General features: G+C 40.5%; 1 protein-coding gene across 13 annotated transcripts in view; it reads left to right on the top strand.

The window, feature by feature from the left end:
- Positions 1-18,027, top strand: part of BBX (BBX high mobility group box domain containing) — a 294,480-nt gene that overhangs the window by 203,812 nt on the left and 72,641 nt on the right. For all 13 annotated transcript variants that reach the window (XM_064273026.1, XM_064273018.1, XM_064273019.1 and 10 more), the window contains 2 exons: positions 5,362-5,557; positions 9,359-9,426. In XM_064273026.1, coding sequence (XP_064129096.1) covers positions 5,362-5,557; positions 9,359-9,426 — 264 coding nt within the window. The remainder of the gene's footprint in view (positions 1-5,361; positions 5,558-9,358; positions 9,427-18,027) is intronic.

Genomic DNA, 18,027 nt, shown 5'->3' with positions numbered 1-18,027 from the left:
ATCAAGTGTCGTATTCTACATGCTGCTGTTCACTACGTCTAATCAAATGATGTTTTCTATATGCTGCCGTTCATCACCTGTAATCAAGTGTCATTCTACATGCTACCGTTCACCACCTCTAATCAAATGACGTATTCTACATGCTGCTGTTCACCACCTCAAATCAAGGGTTATATTCTACACACCTCTCTTTACTACCTGCAATCAAGGGTTGTAGTCTATCTATATGGGGTTTTCTGAGTGTGGCACAATTAGGAATACCACCACCTCTTGGGGGCGTGGGTAGTAACGCCATAGATATGGACTCCAAAATCTTTTGTGTTTGACACCTTTTTCATTTCTGTGTTCTAAATAACAGAACTTCACTGTATTAAAAAAAACATATTCAGGTGTTTAGGTTTAAAATGATAGCAATCAATTTTGGAGTATTGCTTTATGGTGTCCAGGGTGCTTTTATAAACATTTAACCCTCAGAATAATCCCAGGAGGTAGATAGCAGTAAAGATGAGGACACTGAGGCCCAGAAAAATGACACAGTCAGTAGTAGTGGGGGCTCTATTGCCACACTCGGCCTTCTCCCTTCTCAGAGCTTCTCGAGTTTCCACATCTGTAAAATGGCAGTGGAGATGCCTGCATAGAGTGGAAGTCAGATGCAAACGAGGAAGTGTACATGCAGGCGTTAGGCACAGTATAAAACGCATTTCAAATGTTAGTTTTATCATTATTCCTGATAAGGAGACTTAGAAAATTAGTTTCTATTTGGTATTTCTCACTTAATTATTTACGGTTTTTAATAGGAACTCTTCCTACAGTGAAGGGCTACTAAAATGCAAAATTGTCTTTGGAAATAATGGAATCCTCTTGCACAATTTTATTTCATGGTGATATTTTACATATTTTAACCAGAGTCACTGTCTTTATTTCTATAAATCATGTCCCCCGCCCCCCCCCAAAATCCCATTGCCATTGAGTTAATTGTGACTCGTAAAGACACTATAGGACAGATTAGAACGGCCCCATAGGATTTCCAAGGAGCGGATTTGAACTGCCTACCTTTTGGTTACCAGCCGAGCCAAGGTCTTAACCACTGCACCACAAGGGCTCCCGCATTGTTCCCTGGTTCCTTTATTACTAGACCTCACCAAGGTTGTCATTTTCTTTCGCTCTGTGTTAAAGATCAAGACTCTAATCATAGCTAGAAATATTGCTAGACTTTCAGATAAGCCTATCCCCCAAATAATAACAAAGAATTGTAGAGTAGTTGGTAAGTGTATATCTTTCGTTAATATTGATACTGTTCTTCAGTAATTTTTTTGTGTGTGCGTGCTTTAGGTGAAAGTTTACAGCTTAAATTAATTTCTCATAAAAAATTTATACATACTGTTAAGTGACCCCAGTTGCAATCCCTGTAATATGACAGCACACTCTCCCTTTCCCCCTGGGGTTTCCTGAGTCCACGCAACCAGCTCCTGTCGCCCTCTGCCTTCTCACGTCGCCTCCAGACAGGAGCTGCTCCTTTAGTCTCCCATACCTACTTGAACTAAAGCAGCACACTCTTCACGAGTATCGTTTTATGTTTTATAGTCCAGTCTAACCTTTGAAGAGTGGGCTTCAGGAAAGGTTCTTCAGTAATTCTTAGATAAAATTTCTGTTTCTGTAGATCTGGAAAAGTCTTTAATCTTGAGAACTATTTTTATAAAGATTAACATAATAGAGCATTGTCTTGTGACATAATGTTATTGTCAGACATAAGTAGGCAAAATACTGTGACAGGGGTATTAATTTTATGTCATTGTTGAATAAGGGATTTTTTATTATTGATAATAAAATATGATGGTGGTAGAGTCCAGAGAAGGGAACCAGCATTTGCTGAGCACCTTGTTTAAGTCAGGAGTTGCGTCTATAAAGTAGACTTCAGTTACGTTATCCCATCAGTTAGAGATTTGAAGAAAGAAAATTGGAAGCCATGAGAAACTGAATTTTTATTTTAATGGGAGATTTTTGAAAAGGAGTATTTGAGCAGGGGCTTAGTTACCTATGAGAGACTTTTCGTTGAAAGCATAGGACGTGCAGATGGTGATTGTTGTTTCTGGAGGATCAGTGAGCCCCCTTTCCCCAGGATGGTGATCCACGCTGTGGTTGAACAGCCCCGCCCTAGGGGTCTGGGTGGGTGGGGCCTATCTCCTGGGCCTTTCCAGTTCCGTGGTGATAGATTTTGCCCAGCTGGGTGACCTGGATGCTAATAGCTTCACTTATCCATATGCTTCAGACTGTAAAATGCCTTCCCCAGTTTGTCCCCTACCCAGCCTTCTCAGTAATCCCGTCCCTAATATCTTCATCACAACAGATGACTGAAGCCTTTCTACTGTCTTCTGTAGCTGAATCAGAGCAGGTGGTTGATGGGATTGATACCAAGTCCCAAGGCAGATAGACGTCCTCACACCCCGAGGCGCTTCCTGCCTCTGCTGCTGGCTTGGTGCTCATACACTGCTATGTGTGGACTGTGTGCGTTTTTAAGTATTACTGACATCTCCATCTAACGTTTTAAACTCCTTAAGGACAAGGATTGTACATTATTATTTTCTCTGTCTCCCACATTCTTAGCCCTTCCGCACAGAGAAGGCACTCAATGTATACTTTATTGAACTAACAAATGTCTTGGTATTGAACATCTATATGGAATTCCAGAGTCTTCAGGATTAATAGTTTGGTACAGAGTATTGACTCTCACAGTGAATTCTCAACCAGCATTTTCCAGATAGATCCAGGCCTTCCTCTTGTCCTTTCTTCATCCCATAGGTAGCGTCCCCTCTTGGGGACCCTTTGCAAAACAGTTGATTGTGCCTCAGCCAGGACAAGGCTTATAGACTACACATGGAAAAAGAATAATATGTTTGTGTGACTGACTGTGACTTTTAAGCAGCGTAAAGGTAGGGACACTTGTCTAATTCACGCTTTTTCTGTCTCCACTGGCTCACCAGTGTCTGTCATACAGGAGGTGCTCACAAAGTATTTGAGAGAGAGAAGAGGCAGGGTTGGCAAGAGAAAGAAAAGCGATTATGATGTGGTGATTGTCACTGCTTCATGTTGTCTTATTTAAAAATAGTTGATGTTGGCAATCATTCATTCATAAGGATGACAGTATTATCACTTACACTACGTTTACTGATTTTCAGCAAAGCAAATTTTTAAATGATTCTTAGCAAAAGGAATGACATCTGGCTGTGAAAGAGCTTATTCAGTGGGTCCACATGAGGGACAGGGGGCTCACCTGACAAACCGAAGTCCAAGGGCTGGTGACACCCATCCAGTCCAGCATCTTTTACAACTGTGACTTTCTTCGTAGAAAATTTAAACTACCTCAAAAATGAGTAAGAGAGAATTTCGTCATGACAAATATGTTAATCAGTTTGTTTGAAGGTCTTTTGTCACGTTATAGAGTGGCGACCTTTGTCCAAATGACTTCATCTGACAAACCCAGCAGTGTGCCTTTTACTGGGACACAATAGTGATGCCTGTGTCTGCCACTCCATTTCCCCTCCCCTGCCATTTGTCACTTTCCACCTCCAGACAGCAGGCGAGGCTACTGTCTGTTTCAGCTTATATGTAAATCCCCCGTGCACGTGAATGTGGTTGGTATCTCTTCTGTCACGTTTGATACCTCCAAATGCTTTCTGCTATGTGGTGGTAAATTCTGGTTTTGTTCTGGCCTTGTGACCCATTTTATAATTCATTAGTTTTGTAAGAAAAGTGAGACTATATCATAGTATTTTATGCTTACCTTCCTTCTACATGCACACATGTATTCAACAGGTAGATTTACACCTTATATGTCAAAAAACAAAACGATTTTGAATTCAGAAAATCTGAGTTAAAATAACTTGGGGATAATTCTAGACAATTGACTTTTAACATTGCATTATATTTCCACTGCAGTTTTCATCTGTATGATTTAAAGTAAAATGGTTGAAAGAGTTTGTTATTTGAATTACCTACACTTCCCTTACACCAAGGATAAAAGAACCTTTTTTTCCTGCTGGGGTAAATAAAAAGCAATTTGGAGCTTATAATTCAATTATTTTCACACATGGAGTAACTTTTTTAAAAAGCAAGCCTACGGGACTTAAAAGTATTAATTTAATAGAGTATTTAGCAATAATAACGTATTAATAGTTGAATACATGCAAAATAAATATTTAACAGATAACTGTTGGCAGTATATAGTAAATAATAATAAATGCATTTCATTTAGTGCTATTGCCACAAAGGAGAAAGGTACAAGAGTCGGGAAGAAAGGATAAAAAGTGAAGCCACAGAAAGAGAAAAAGCTGTATCACTGAGGGTTGAAGCATGACAGTAAAGACTTAAAATTAGACTTAAAAAGGTTAATTGCAACATCACACATCTCAGCTCTTAGAGCACGTTCACATGTGCAGTCACGTCCGCTCCTTACAAAACTCACAGCATTAACAGGTACTATTACACTTTATAGATGGAAGGGTTGAGTCTGAGAAAGGTTAAATGACTGGCTTTATGTCCACCGCTGGCTAATAGAAGAGGTGGGACCCAGGCCGTCAGACTCTGCATCCCGTGTTCCTCCACGTGGACCTGTTTTTTTTGTAAGTAAGTGAAGAGTGTGTACCAGTTAGGCTTGCCTCGTTCATCTCCCATGTTTAGTCTTGTTCCTTTATTCCAAGACTGAGCATTTTTCTGTTAAGTTTGCTTGCACTTACCTTACCAGTATATCAAAGCACAGAGTACTTAGTTTTTTTGTTTTTTTTTACCATACGTACCACATTACGTCAAGCAGTGAGCAAAACTTGGTTATTGGCTGATATAAACTCACCTTTGCCCTGCACAAAGTAAGGAAAGAAAAGTGATGTTTATTGATGCCTACTTTGAAAGAGCGCTGTACCAGGCAGCAGTGTTCCTAATAACCTGGTGGTATTCCCAGTTTATGGGAACTGAGCCTGAGACGCAAAGAGGTTACGTCCTGTGTCCTTGGTCACTGAAGCCCTAAGTGTGACTGGTTTTTCTGTCTCCAGAACCCGTGTTCTTCCCATTGTGAAACAATTCCCTCTTCCCACCATAGTCAAGCAGTTTTTTGGACACTAAAAAAATTGCAGGTTAAAGGAAACAAAGTATGCCACCTGTGTCCCCTCATACCACAGATGGACCCTCTAGTAGATAGTAGATAACTCCTGATCCTGACTCCCAAGCCCTGAGCTGAGAAAGCTACAGAAGTTACTGACGTTTTTCTCACTCATGATATAAATAGGGCAGGTGAGAGGAAGGAGGCTAATTAGAACTTTCTCAATCTGTAGATTAATAGACATCTGTTATCTTTGCTTTTATCTGTAGTATAAAGATGCATTTATGAAAGCAAACCCTGGCTACAAATGGTGTCCTACCACAAACAAGCCTGTGAAGTCCTCAGCGCCCACAGTCAATCCACGAAAGAAACTCTGGGCCTTCCCATCCGACTCTTCAAGGGACTTGCCAAGCCCCAAGAAAGCCAAGACCGAAGAAATGCCTCAGCTTAACTTTGGAATGGCAGGTGAGTTTGGGCCCTGTTTCTATTTCTACTTTAAGTACAGGGCAATACATTTAGGCAGTTTTTTCAACAAATCATAGAGACAGGAGTAAAATTTATGACCAATATTAAGTACGACATGGATAGATGTATATGAAATTAAAGAAAGGATGTGTGTAGACCAAGTGGTACAGCCATTATAAATTATGTTAGTTCCTGACAGTGTAGACAGGTAGACAGCAGTGTGGAGGTTGATCTGTAGACTGTCGGGAGCTCAGGGAATTTTATAATCTTAACAAAATACTTTACACACACATACTAATAAGCTATCCCATTAAGTACCTCAGTTATCATCAGTGTTTAAAAACCCACGCTTATGTAGATCATGTGAGTATTTGAGATATAGAGGGCATGGATATGAACAACTTTGACAGATCTGAGATGGACCTGACAGCTGTGTCCTAAAAGGAATTCCACTTCCCCTCATCCCCATCCTAACCCTTTTTTCTATCCCCATTCCTCTATGGGCCAGGCAAATTTAAAATTCCAGATCTTTCCATTTATAATGGAGCCTTTAACACTCTTTGGTGATAAGGAATGCTAAAGCATTTATTACCATAAAAAAAAAAATCTGTATTTACTCTGCAAATAGCGCTTCCTTTTTTGGCTATTGGAATGCAATAATCAAAAGAGGAATTTGCCAGGGCGAAATTGGAGATAGGGTAGGGTGGAAGCGGTGAAGTTGGTGTTGATCTATTGGGTTCCTACGTCACTATTACAGCAAATGTTCTTCAGAACCCAGCTGGCCCTTTCCAATGTGGAAAGGTTGGAAAAGGAAGTTGAGCGTCGCTGTGACGACAGAGCGTTTCTTACAGCCTGCAGGCCTAACGGGACTTCACAGTTCAGTGTGCGATTCGCAGCATGACAGAGCACGTGGCAGTGTAGGCTGGAAACGCTACGAAATGCAGCATGATATGCTAGCAGCATCCTGGGTGAACAGAGTGTCCAGGTGACTGTTAAGTAGCTGTCTGTACTGTGGTTCCCAAGTGATGCTCCTGCATGTACCAGCAGAAACAAAAGAGAGACCTGTCCTTGTCTGAGCCGTCCCTTGGTGCAGTTTTAGCCGCACTCCTCTTGCTGCTAGATACGCTTGGTGAGCAATCTAGACTTCCCAGATTGTAGCAGTTGGAGTACCTCAGAAAATATTTTTATTACCAAGACCAAAAAAGGTACACGGATGTTGGCCTCTAACTGAATATCTTTGATATCATTTATAGGTCATTATAGGGTTTTTTGGCTACATTTGTTTGCAGGTATTTTTTGCATACTGCTCTTTACAAACCATGTAACTATGTAGGTAAACTACAGAAAGCTGTGAAAGATGTCTGATTTTTGCACCGTTTCTGACGATTTATTAAGTAGCCTTCTGTGGACAAACTGAAAATGGAACTTGGACTTCAAACAAAATATTAACAAGTCAGGTTTTTTAAACAATTTTTTAAAGGAAAGTACCGGGAAGCAGAAAAACACCTTCCTCATGTTTATCTCATTAGATGATGACCTAGAAAAGGACATATGTTAGAAAGCCATGATCAGAACCCTTGTTAAGCTGGTGTACAGTAGATAACATCGGTCTGATACTGTCAGTTGTTTTCCTTTTGGTAAGATGAAAGTGACTTAAGGAATTTGCCTTTGAGCATGGTGCTTAGCTATTTGAATGTAGGGAATACTGAATCCAGTCAGTTTTGAGTCATGGCCACCTTGTCTGTAATGGAAGGAAGCGTCGCCCAGCCCTGTGCCACCTTCATCATCGTTGGTGTTTTTGCGGCAGTTGTGTCAGTCCATCTCCTCGAGGGTTTCTCTTGTTTTCGCTGACACTCTACCAGACGCGATGCGCTTTTCTAGGGGCTGGCCTTTCCTGACGACGTGGCCAAAGTAAGCGAGCCCCAGGGTCTTGTGCCTTGTACTGTAGAGCTTTTGAAGTCCAATTTAGGCTTTTCCTCGACATGGAATCTGTTCATTTTTATTTTGTTTTGTTTGCCTAATAGCCCTGTCACATGACATTTTGCTGTTTTGAACGGCCTCATAGCAGTGAAACACATGATTTCCGAGGAGGGAAAGCTGTGTAGAATTTAAATTAGCATGGGGTCTTTCAGTGACGGGAAGTACGTTATAGATTTTTGATATTTCTAAGTGACAATCTGTAAGTATAAATTACTGTAAAGGCTGATTATAATTTCTTGGTCTGTGTTTAGTATCTATTCAGCAAACTTCTTTCAAAGTTGCACTGGTGTAACTTAAGTAAGTTATTGTGTGAGCATGTTCCTATTTTACTTTGTAATTTGAACTCACACATTTTTATCTTTATTAGAAAGCAAACATCTGATTCTCCACATCTCTAGGATGACAGCTGCAAAAAGTATTTAGCTGCCAAAGAACCAAATTAAACCTTCACTTTCTAGTCAATTCATTTCCCCTTCCTGATTTGTATTTTTAAATAGGTTTAAAACTATCAATAAAAATCGATAAGTATCTGTTTTAACAACCACAACAGTTCTTAAAGTGATGACTTAACATTTAACTAAGGATAGAATCTTAACATCAACAAAGAGCTTTGTTTTATCAAGTCAGGTGTCAGTGTCTGCCTGTGGATCCCATGTGTGTCTTTCTATGTGGCTGCCTTCCAACACCGAGTTATTTTTGACCATCTCATCATATTGGCCACATACTTTTTCGTCTAACAACCTCTTTGTTTTTGTTTTATTTTACTACTTCAGATTATTTTTTCTATTTTTTATTTATCTTGACTATGTATATGATATGTTCAGAGTTGTTGTGTACAGAAACGTTACTTAGGGTCATACCTTTAACCAAAAAAAAAGGAAAGAAATCCAAAAGAAACAATGAATGATCTTCAGGCAACATTGTGACTGATCCGGTTTTCAGTTATAGAGAGATTCTTAAATTATACATGTGTCGATTAAGGACCTTTATGCGCTAGACTAGGCAGAGAGTCAGGCATTTTCACATACATTATTTCACTGCAGCTCTGAAATTAATTTAAGAAAAGGAAGGTTTCTTCTAGTCTGCTGTGATACCTTTGTCAGTGTAGCCCTGGGTCAGAGACCACCCGCGGTGCTGTTTGGGTTCTGTCCTTCTGTCTCTGCTGATTGAGAGAATGGAAACAGACTTGGCAACGCGAAAAGGATGGTTTTAAATCTTGAAGGTACTTTCAGCAGGATTTAAAATGTCAAAAAATACATCATCAGATAATTTACGTTTATTTATGAAAGTTATAGATAAGAAAAATTATTTGAATGAAGCCCACAGGATTTTAGAGAATTTGAATTTGAGAAATTTCCCTGTTCTCTAGTTCCTCTGATAGCCTGGGTCTTTTTATCAGCCCTGCTTTCACAAGGCCAAAATAACAACTTGAGAATAACAATCTCAAACTTCTTGGAAGACAAGCATAAGCGTTCTTTCCTTAACAGTTCCCATCCAGACTCCCTGTGCAGCAAGGAAAGATGCGTCCCGCTGGGAGGTCGTTTATGTTGTCAACGGCTGTGGCATTGAACAAAGTGCTACGCGGGAATGCTGCATAGTACACAGTCCAACAGTAGGATTTTTAAAAGGCTCACAGAAGTGTATATGCTGAGCACGCATAGGTTGTTACTTACATCAAGAGTTTTGAGAGTTTTCCATAAAACGTTAGGTGTGGTTCTGTTGGATTTCTGACTGTTAGTCTTTAGTGTTCTTTTGCATTCTGCATGGATAATACATACTTCATGCTTGTAAATCGATGATGTTTGTTTTTGACTTACTTAGATCCTACTCAAATGGGAGGCCTGAGCATGCTGCTTTTAGCTGGAGAACATGCTCTGAGCACACCAGAGGTAAGCTGTTCCCTCATCCCTCTCCCCTCTGCTCACTCGGGGTGTTGAGAACACAGACATTTATGGCCTCTTCACCTTGTCAGTTCCACAGTTTCACTGTCTACAGCTCGTGAACAAACAGCTTATAATTGTTCTCATGAAAGTCTGTGTGTGCATCCTGCTGACGACAGAAATGGCGTGAATAGTTCCAGGAGGACACAGCAGAAGTCAGGTGCCAATCTGGGGCCTGCGAGTCTAGGAGTAAGAAACGCTGTGTGCAGATAGTTGGCATTTGCACGACTGTGTCATCATTCTGTAGGCGGAGTCTTATAATTTTTCCATCTACTCAAAACACTCCCTGCTTTTGTGACATTCTCATTAGGACATACTAGTGGAAACATAAGAGTAAAGACATTGACTGTTGGTCTCTCTGTTACCTGCGTGACTCCAAACTCCTCTGTTTTGAAAAATTAGAAAACATGATATTCTAGGACTGTTTTAGTCTTTAAAATGAGATAGGAAAAGGACCCAAATATTCATGACCTTGATTTCTTGATCTCTTATTATTCCCTTGCGTGGTTATTGGCCTGCTTTTCCTGACATTTTTAGTTATTATTTTGATGGGTAGGCAGTGGCAGTTAACCACGTGTAGTTGGCATTTGTGGAATTCCTTTATTTTTCAGACCCATTTAGCAGAAAAAAAAAAAAATTAGCAGAGATCAGTCAAATTAACCTGCAGGTCACCTTATTTTATCACACTCAGGTACTTGAGGTGGAAATTTTCCAGTCGTCAGTCAGAGTCACTGTTTAGGGCAGAATAGCGGTCAGCAGCTCAGTTTTATTGAAGTTCTATATTTTTTTTTTACTTTTACTTTTTTTAAGTTACGAGTATGCCATTATAGATTATAGCTGAAGTCCATTCAAATAGTAGTTTCAGGAGATACTGTGTAAGCTATTCATATCATTAAAAGGCCTTTATTATTTGTAGTTTACATTTGGGATCCAGAGTTGTTGACCATATATTCTATTTAATTCTTTTGATTCCATTCATTTCAGCTCAGCAAAAGATGTGCAAATGGATGTACTGGGTAGTCCTGACTTTTTAATTATTTGAATTGAACTAATCTTTAGCTGAAAAAAAAAAGTGTCACTTTATGCCTTCACATATTCATTCAGCATGTTTATGCCTCTTAACACAATAGCTTTGTCAGCCATCATTTCAATTCCTAACACGTGGCTGCTCCCAAATGGCCTGTCAGACTACCTTTCACTTGGGTGCAGGGTGTACCAGGCGTGTTCCAAAAGCGGAACGTAGGAGTAGTATGCACACTTGACCCTTCAGCACAGTCTGACTCATACTTTCCCAGAATGCGTTGCCTTTCCTAATAGATTAGATTATCATGGCAGTTTGTGCCCAACATCTTTTAGCACTCTTTGTAACTTTACTATAAATGTAGAATTCACAAATGTAAACAAACAGCCATGCATAGAACTCAAGGATAGATAAAATGCTGGCCAAAGAAAAGGATGCTATGTTTATTTTTCTCTTAAAGGCTTGCCTCTTGGGTTGCTTTCACTCTGAAGTTGTTCTCTTCCCTTTTGAGAACAGCAGAATTTTGATGCAAACGATTTAAAAACATAGCGGTAGGCCCTTTCTCACTGATGAAGAGGAAACATTTTGGGAATTTTCAGGGCAGAAAACAAAAGAGCTGAATGACTTGAAGAAGTGGGCCATGTAGGAGAGGGGAAATACTAAGGAAGAAGTTGATAGCACTTAGGCCTTTAAGAACCGCTTCTAAGAACACAACGCTTTTTCTTGATATTCCTTGTCCCTCAGAGGTATTTAGGTCATATCAAAACAATAAAGCAATGAAAGTTATGTAAAATGATGTTATCTGTAAATATAACTAGTTTGAGAATTTGAATTATAGAAGATCTCATTTAGCACCTGAATTTCTATGCAAAGTCCTATTCCAAATATGTAGACAAGGTCATAAAACTTTAGAGACCTATACACATAGACAGATGGTGAAAATAAGGCAAATACAGTAAATATGTAACTTATGAATTCCTAAGAAAATTAGCAGAACGATGAACTAAGGAGAGAGTACAGGAATTTCATGTTTCTGACATTTGGAACGATTTTACTGTGAAACCTGTTGATACTCTTAGGAAGGACCATTCAGTTAGGAAGGATCGTTCAAATAAAGTGACATTTTACAAAAATTCTGCCACAGAAAAGGTCTAACCATAAAAAAAAAAAACCATAATAGCTTTGTTTAAATGCCACAGCAAAATTCTTAAAGGGAGGAGACTTTGCTTTGTCCACTGACCTGAAACCTAACCGTATAGTAAAAGTCCTCAAAAGGTTGTTTTTTTAATATGAAAATTTATAGGCAATAGATTAAAAAAAACACAAGATGGAGAGGTTTATTGTAACTGACATAATAAAGCTCCAGATTAAAAGTATATTTGGCCTATGCCAGCTCCTACAAAGTGCTCTTAGAGTCTTTAGAGAAAGATTACAGGTTCTTGAAATACCAGCAGTCATATAAAATTAACAAAATGTGTGGGTTTTCTCCTTTACTGCAGTTTTCTGATTAATTCTAAATCTGTCATAATAAATTTGTGGCGTTATTAATTCAGCATTTTTGTTACCAAACCAGGGTTTGTTCTGTAATTTCAATTATGATAAATTTGTGTCTCTGAGGAATAAGAGGAATGAATTTTACATTTAACAGTGTGGTTTGTTTTGGTTCTTTTATTTTTAACATAAGTGATCTACTACCTGTATTTTCTTTATACCCCATATACATCAACATGCATTAAAAATTTGGGATAGATTTTTTAAAACAATGTTTTTCATTAAAGAATTTACTAGTTTTTAAGCAAAATAAACGTACTGAGCAATATAGACATAAAGCAGTGACTCCTGGCTCAAAATGGCAGATTAAGTTCGTTTCTTCTGTGCCCTTGTGAAATACAAGCTTAGGCACCTCTTTAGGGAATCAGCCTATAATGAAAGAAGTGGAAAGGAGTTTCCTAATGAATATAAGATTTCAGCAAACTGTTTAAATTTTAAAAAATCAAACTGAAGTTATTTAGTCAACAAAATTTGATAGACTAGCAGGGGGCTGCGGAGGAGGTGGGAGCCAGTGTGTTCATTAGAATGCCTGAGAGGTTTAAGTAAACATACCCAGTTTTTACTTTAAAGGAACCAACAACAAAAAAGTAGAAGAAATTAAAGTAACAATGTTTACATCAAACTCTGGGAAGAGCTAAAGGGAAGGGGTTAGATTGAAAGTTAAATCCTTATTTCTCATATCAGGGATTTAATTATTATCTAAAGACGAAAATGTGATAAATGGAGAATAAGTAGAATTGGTCTAGAATTACTAGAAGTCATCTCCAGGACTAAAAATCTTCTATGCTGTTATGTCTTTTTGTTACTTACTTTAATAAAAATGTAAAGCTAAATTAAATTTAAAAAACAAAGGCAGAGTGATAACAGTTCAGTGAGTGTAGAAGAGGGGCTGGCCCTCAACATAAAATGTATAGAACAGCTTGGACTAATCTTGGAAAGAACGACGTTTGGTATTGGACCTAAATGAGCACCAGAAAACCCTCCTGGCTGGGGTGAAACGGGTGGATTGGGGTGTAATGGGAAATGAGAGAAGCTGGGCAAAGTAATCATGGCTGATGAAAAGCTTTGAAGGCGTCAGTGCTTATTTAGTTGAATGACTTACCAATACCAAACTTTCAGAAATATGGAAAATGCCTTAAAATGTGGCCCTGTGATTTTTAGGAACCTGGTTCTTTTGTTGGAACCACCAGGTAAGACAGTAAAGTTAAGGTCAGACGCTTTCTTCTTTGCCTTCCATTGTGTACAATGGAGCTAATAATGATACCCACTTGCTTCTAACTCCCAAGACTACTATGAAGATTAATTAAATAAAACCTGTAAAGTATTCCTTTCCTACAGGTACGTAGTGTTATTACCATAAGTTATTCTAGGCATTTTGTACTCATCCTGAAAGCTTAAATTAAACCAGCCATTAACTCCCACAGACTGTAATACGCTTTACCAGCAACACACGCACTTCCTTGTCCGGTGAAAACTGGTAAGAAATTACAGTTATGATTGACTACCTTTATCAGCAGGTGCTCAAGAAGGAGGCAACTTTTTAATACCTGGGAGAAATCAGTACAGGGAAGCACAACTTCAGCAGAGTAGCTGAGTTAGCATCAGAGTTAGCAGACAAGACACTGGCTTATGATGGTGTACTCCCGTTAGGGACTGCGGAGGTTGTGCTGTATAAGAATTGAACTGTATAGGGACTGTGTGCCATCTTCTTGCACACTCAGTGCTTTGACAAGTGTTCCCTGAATGCTTCTATGTGCTAGGCTCCTCAGGGAACAACCAGAGACGAGTTCCTCCCTCGCGGAGCTGACACTGTGTTGAGGTTCATGTTTTTACAGCTAGCAAATCCTTCACACTTGCTTCTGGCTTCGAGGGGAATCACACTGATCTTTCCTTGTTGATCACCACTGGCTATTTAAAAATAGAAAACTCACATATCCAAATATCTATATAATTGAAATTTGAAAATAATCTGTTTTGTTTTGTAATACCAATATCTTGCTAACTCCAGGAAGCCCTCCCTGATTTCTTCAGCCAAATTAGATTTCTCCTTTATGGAAACCCTGGTGGCGTAGTGGTTTAAGTGCTACCGCTGCTAACCAAAAGGTCGGCAGTTTGAATCCACCATGTGCTCCTTGGAAACTCTGTTGGGCAGTTCTACTCTGTCCTATAGAGTTGCGGTGACTTGGAATCAATTCAGCGGCAACGGGTTTTAATTCTTATAGCTTTTACTGTCAGTATCATATGGAACAGTACTTGATTACATTTAGTTTGGACTTTACTATAAACTCTGTATTTAAAGGTCTTGTATTGTTTTTTCTCATTGTACACTGTGTGTAAGCTGTGTGTCCTCTAGAAGACATTCAGCAGCTTGGGATCAGGAGCAATGACATAGAATTACAACTGTGCAGTAGTTCACACGGCCGCAGAGGAGTTGTTGTCACAACAGTTGACATTTACTGGGCACCTCCTCCATCCTAGGCCCTGGGCATTATGGAAGAGTAACTCTCTCGATCCTCAAGGTAACCATATGAGACAAACCATATTCACCTCACATCTAGATCTTGAGCTGATAGGTGAGAACACGAACTGGGTGGCACAAGCGATTTGTGATCAGCTGCTAACTTAAAGGTTGGTGGTTCAAATCTAACCAGCTCCATGGAAGAAAGGCCTGGCAAACTGCTTCCATAAAAATTACAGCCTATTGAGAAGCTCTACTCTGTAACATATGGGGTTGCCATGAATCGGAATGGACTCCCTAGCAGCAGATTTGGTTTCGTCAGGTGAGAACACAGAGACAGAGAAGGGCTAAGTAACCAGCCCAAGATCACACAGGCAGGAAGTGGCAAAACTGGGATTTGAACCCAGGAGGATTAGCTCCAGTCCTCCTATAGCATAGAGGGGCATTTATGATTCAGCCCCCACCCACCTGTCCTCAACTCCAGCCACTTCTCTGCCATCCTGTCCTGCACCTTTACTGATGCGAATAGGAGCTGGAGCAGGTCATTTCACGAGTGCTTTCAGGGGCCACGCACTGTGCTAAGCACTTCACATTGACTGTCTTGTTTCATCTCTCCGCAGCCCTAAGAGCCTGTGAGAGCCATAGGCTTAGAGAGCTTGAATAATTTCTCCAAGGTCACAGAGCCAGAAAGCGATAACACTAGGATTTAAGCCCACATATTTTCCATTAAATGATGAGATAGAGGAAAGTTGGCTCTACCAATGTTTGTTGAATGAATGAATGACTGTATTTTAACCACTGAGTTTTAAATTTAAAACACTTAGATAAAGCTGAAAGTAAAGCTTTTACCATTCTTCCCGACATCAGTGAAATGTGGAGAAAGATTTTCCTACCCGTTGATTGGTACGTTTGAATTAGTTTGATCTGTGCCTCCCTCAGGTGACTTTATATGACTGTTCCAGGGGGGTTAAATCCAGTGAATTCCAGCCTGTCCCAACTCCTTTCTCCACCCCCATCAAGGCTTTTATTCCCTTCTCCAGTTTTATAGCTTTCAAACACATATCAGAAGAAATGTAGTATTTAAATTCTGCATTGACTAGCAAATGGGCACTTTGGTCTCTCTCTCTCCCTAGGTGGTGAGAGATGGCTCCTTTTGTGTAACGGTTCACCTCCCATTTAGGCTGGAACTGCCAATCCAGCCAGGGAGCTCAGCGTTTCTGTCTGTCAGCAGCAGGGGCGGATTAACCAGTAAGCAAGTTACCACTGGCTTACATTAAGCAAGGTACACACGCGCTTTACTGACCTGTACTGCACAATTTCACATCAAAGATGTTGTGAAAAACAGGTGAAATTGTGCCCTACGGATTAGTACTTATTGGGTAATCTGGCCATAGACTCAGCAGTGAGGCTCGAAGCCCAGGGAGACAGGACCATTTCACCCAGCTTAATTGACAACCGTATGTCCTCGATGAGTCCTCAGGATGCATTGCTCAAGACAGGGATCGCTGAGATGGTGGGAAGGGATGGTGTGGAAGCTGGGCCGTGTGAGCGCTGGATAGACAGGAGGGCGGAGTACCAGAGGCTAAAAAATAGCATCCTCCTCGCCAGGAGAAAGGTGCTTGCTGGTGGCGGTACTGCTAAGGGCATGTTTGTGTGCACTGTTGCATTCTGTTCTCATAGTGTCCTGAAAAGAAGGCAGGGGTAGCATTGTTACCCACTTTATCAAATGGGAAAACTGAGGCAGGACGATGCTGTGATCTGTCCCAACTCCCACAGCAGTTATTTGTAGACGGATGTGCAGTCTGGCTCTGGTTGACCCTAGCGCTCTGCCACGTGGCTTACAATGAGGAGAGCTTACTCACGGAGTGAGATCAGTGCTCTGGCAGGGCTAATGCCCTGAGTACAGCCAGGCCTTACTCCTCCTCTCAGCCGATGACTCAACGTGCATCCTTACTCCTGGGACACTCAGCTCCGTACGGTATTGTTTGGACGTCTCATGGTAGCCCAGCACTGCTCTCCGCTGTTACACAGCACTGTGTCGGGTAACCCAGTAAGATGCCTTAGTGCTCGGGTTTCTCTTTAGCCTACATGCTTAAGGTTTAGTTAACACTGCTTTCATTTTAGTCCTTAAAAACATTTTTTGAAGAATTAACCTGGATATAATATGCTTACATTTAATTCACCTATGTTCAAGCTCAACTCCATTTCAGAGCTTTATTAACACCTGATATTAAATGTAAATTAAATGATCACCTGGTTACTTAGTTACAGGATGATAGCTGGCAGAATCCACCAACTGTGGAAGGGCTGGGTCAGGCTAAACGAGGGTGAGAGTCAAATCATACACCTTGGAGTCACATAGAATCTTTATACCTAGAATGTCTGAAACTGAATAACACATCCCCAGGCTGCCTTCTTCCGTAAATGAGCCCCATCATCCACAAAACCCAGCTGCCTGCCTTCTTCTGAATGCTATCAGTTACAGGCACAGACCTACCTTAGAGACATGGGCATTGTCCGACCCCTCTTTTTCAGTCCTGACATCCTTCTAGACAATTATTGAAGGCTGGCAAATACCATCACTGATTTAATTGGGACCTCACTTCTCAGCTGGTTATTTCACTAAGCTTTGCTTGGTCTCCTGCCTCCAGTATCTCCCAGCCAAGGGCACCTTGTAGTCTACCGACAGAATTATCCACTACACCTCTCTCATCATGCCTCTCCTTTGACTAAAATCCCTAGCTGGCTATCTGTCGTCTCTAGCCTGATTCCTCAGCCTCTTAACACAGAATTCAAATCCTCTCAGTCACTTGAATGTCCACCACCCTGCCATGCTGCGGCCTCAGCCATGGGGGAAAGTCACTGTTCCTCGAATACACAGAACACTTGCTTCCTTACCTGTTACTGCTTCATTGCCACACTTCTCTTTGAGAAAAATTCTCATGTTCCTTTTAGGTATGTCCAGACGTTACCTGTCTTCCTTCCTCCAACCCATCCCCAGACAGAAAGAAAAAAGCTGATTCTTTGCCCTGATGGGCCTGTAATACTCCACCATTATGCAGTGACTTTATGTGTAGCTACCTGCTCCCTGAAGTTTACCTTCAAGCCCCTTAAGGATCAGACACGTTCCCTTGGTCATCATCTCATTCCCCAGCATATATAGTGGATACGGGTAGAATGTAGTACATCGTGGATACAGCCTGTTGAGAGCAGCAACCTTTGTGCCTGGCACATAGCAGGTGCTTACTGAATACCTGTTGAACAAGTGAGTAACGCATAGATGTTTGAATTACCAAGGGCAGGAATGTGTGGTGGCTCCGATGCAGCTAGGGCCTTTACCACTTGTGTCCAGCCTGCCTTCACAATTACGCTGGCAGGTCTAGGGCCTTGCTAAGTAGGAGCAGGTTCTTGATAATAGCTGCCTTTCAAAACTACAGTTTACATAATTGGCTTATTCTTGTTTCATGTCAATAGGCTTGATCACGTTTTTATGTCTGCAATTTTCACTATCTGAATTGTT

The sequence above is a fragment of the Loxodonta africana genome, chromosome 20, assembly GCF_030014295.1.
Source record: "Loxodonta africana isolate mLoxAfr1 chromosome 20, mLoxAfr1.hap2, whole genome shotgun sequence".
Lineage (NCBI taxonomy): Eukaryota > Metazoa > Chordata > Mammalia > Proboscidea > Elephantidae > Loxodonta > Loxodonta africana.
The sequence above is the reverse complement of the archived record's forward strand: the minus strand, read 5'-3'. Positions and strand labels throughout refer to the sequence as shown.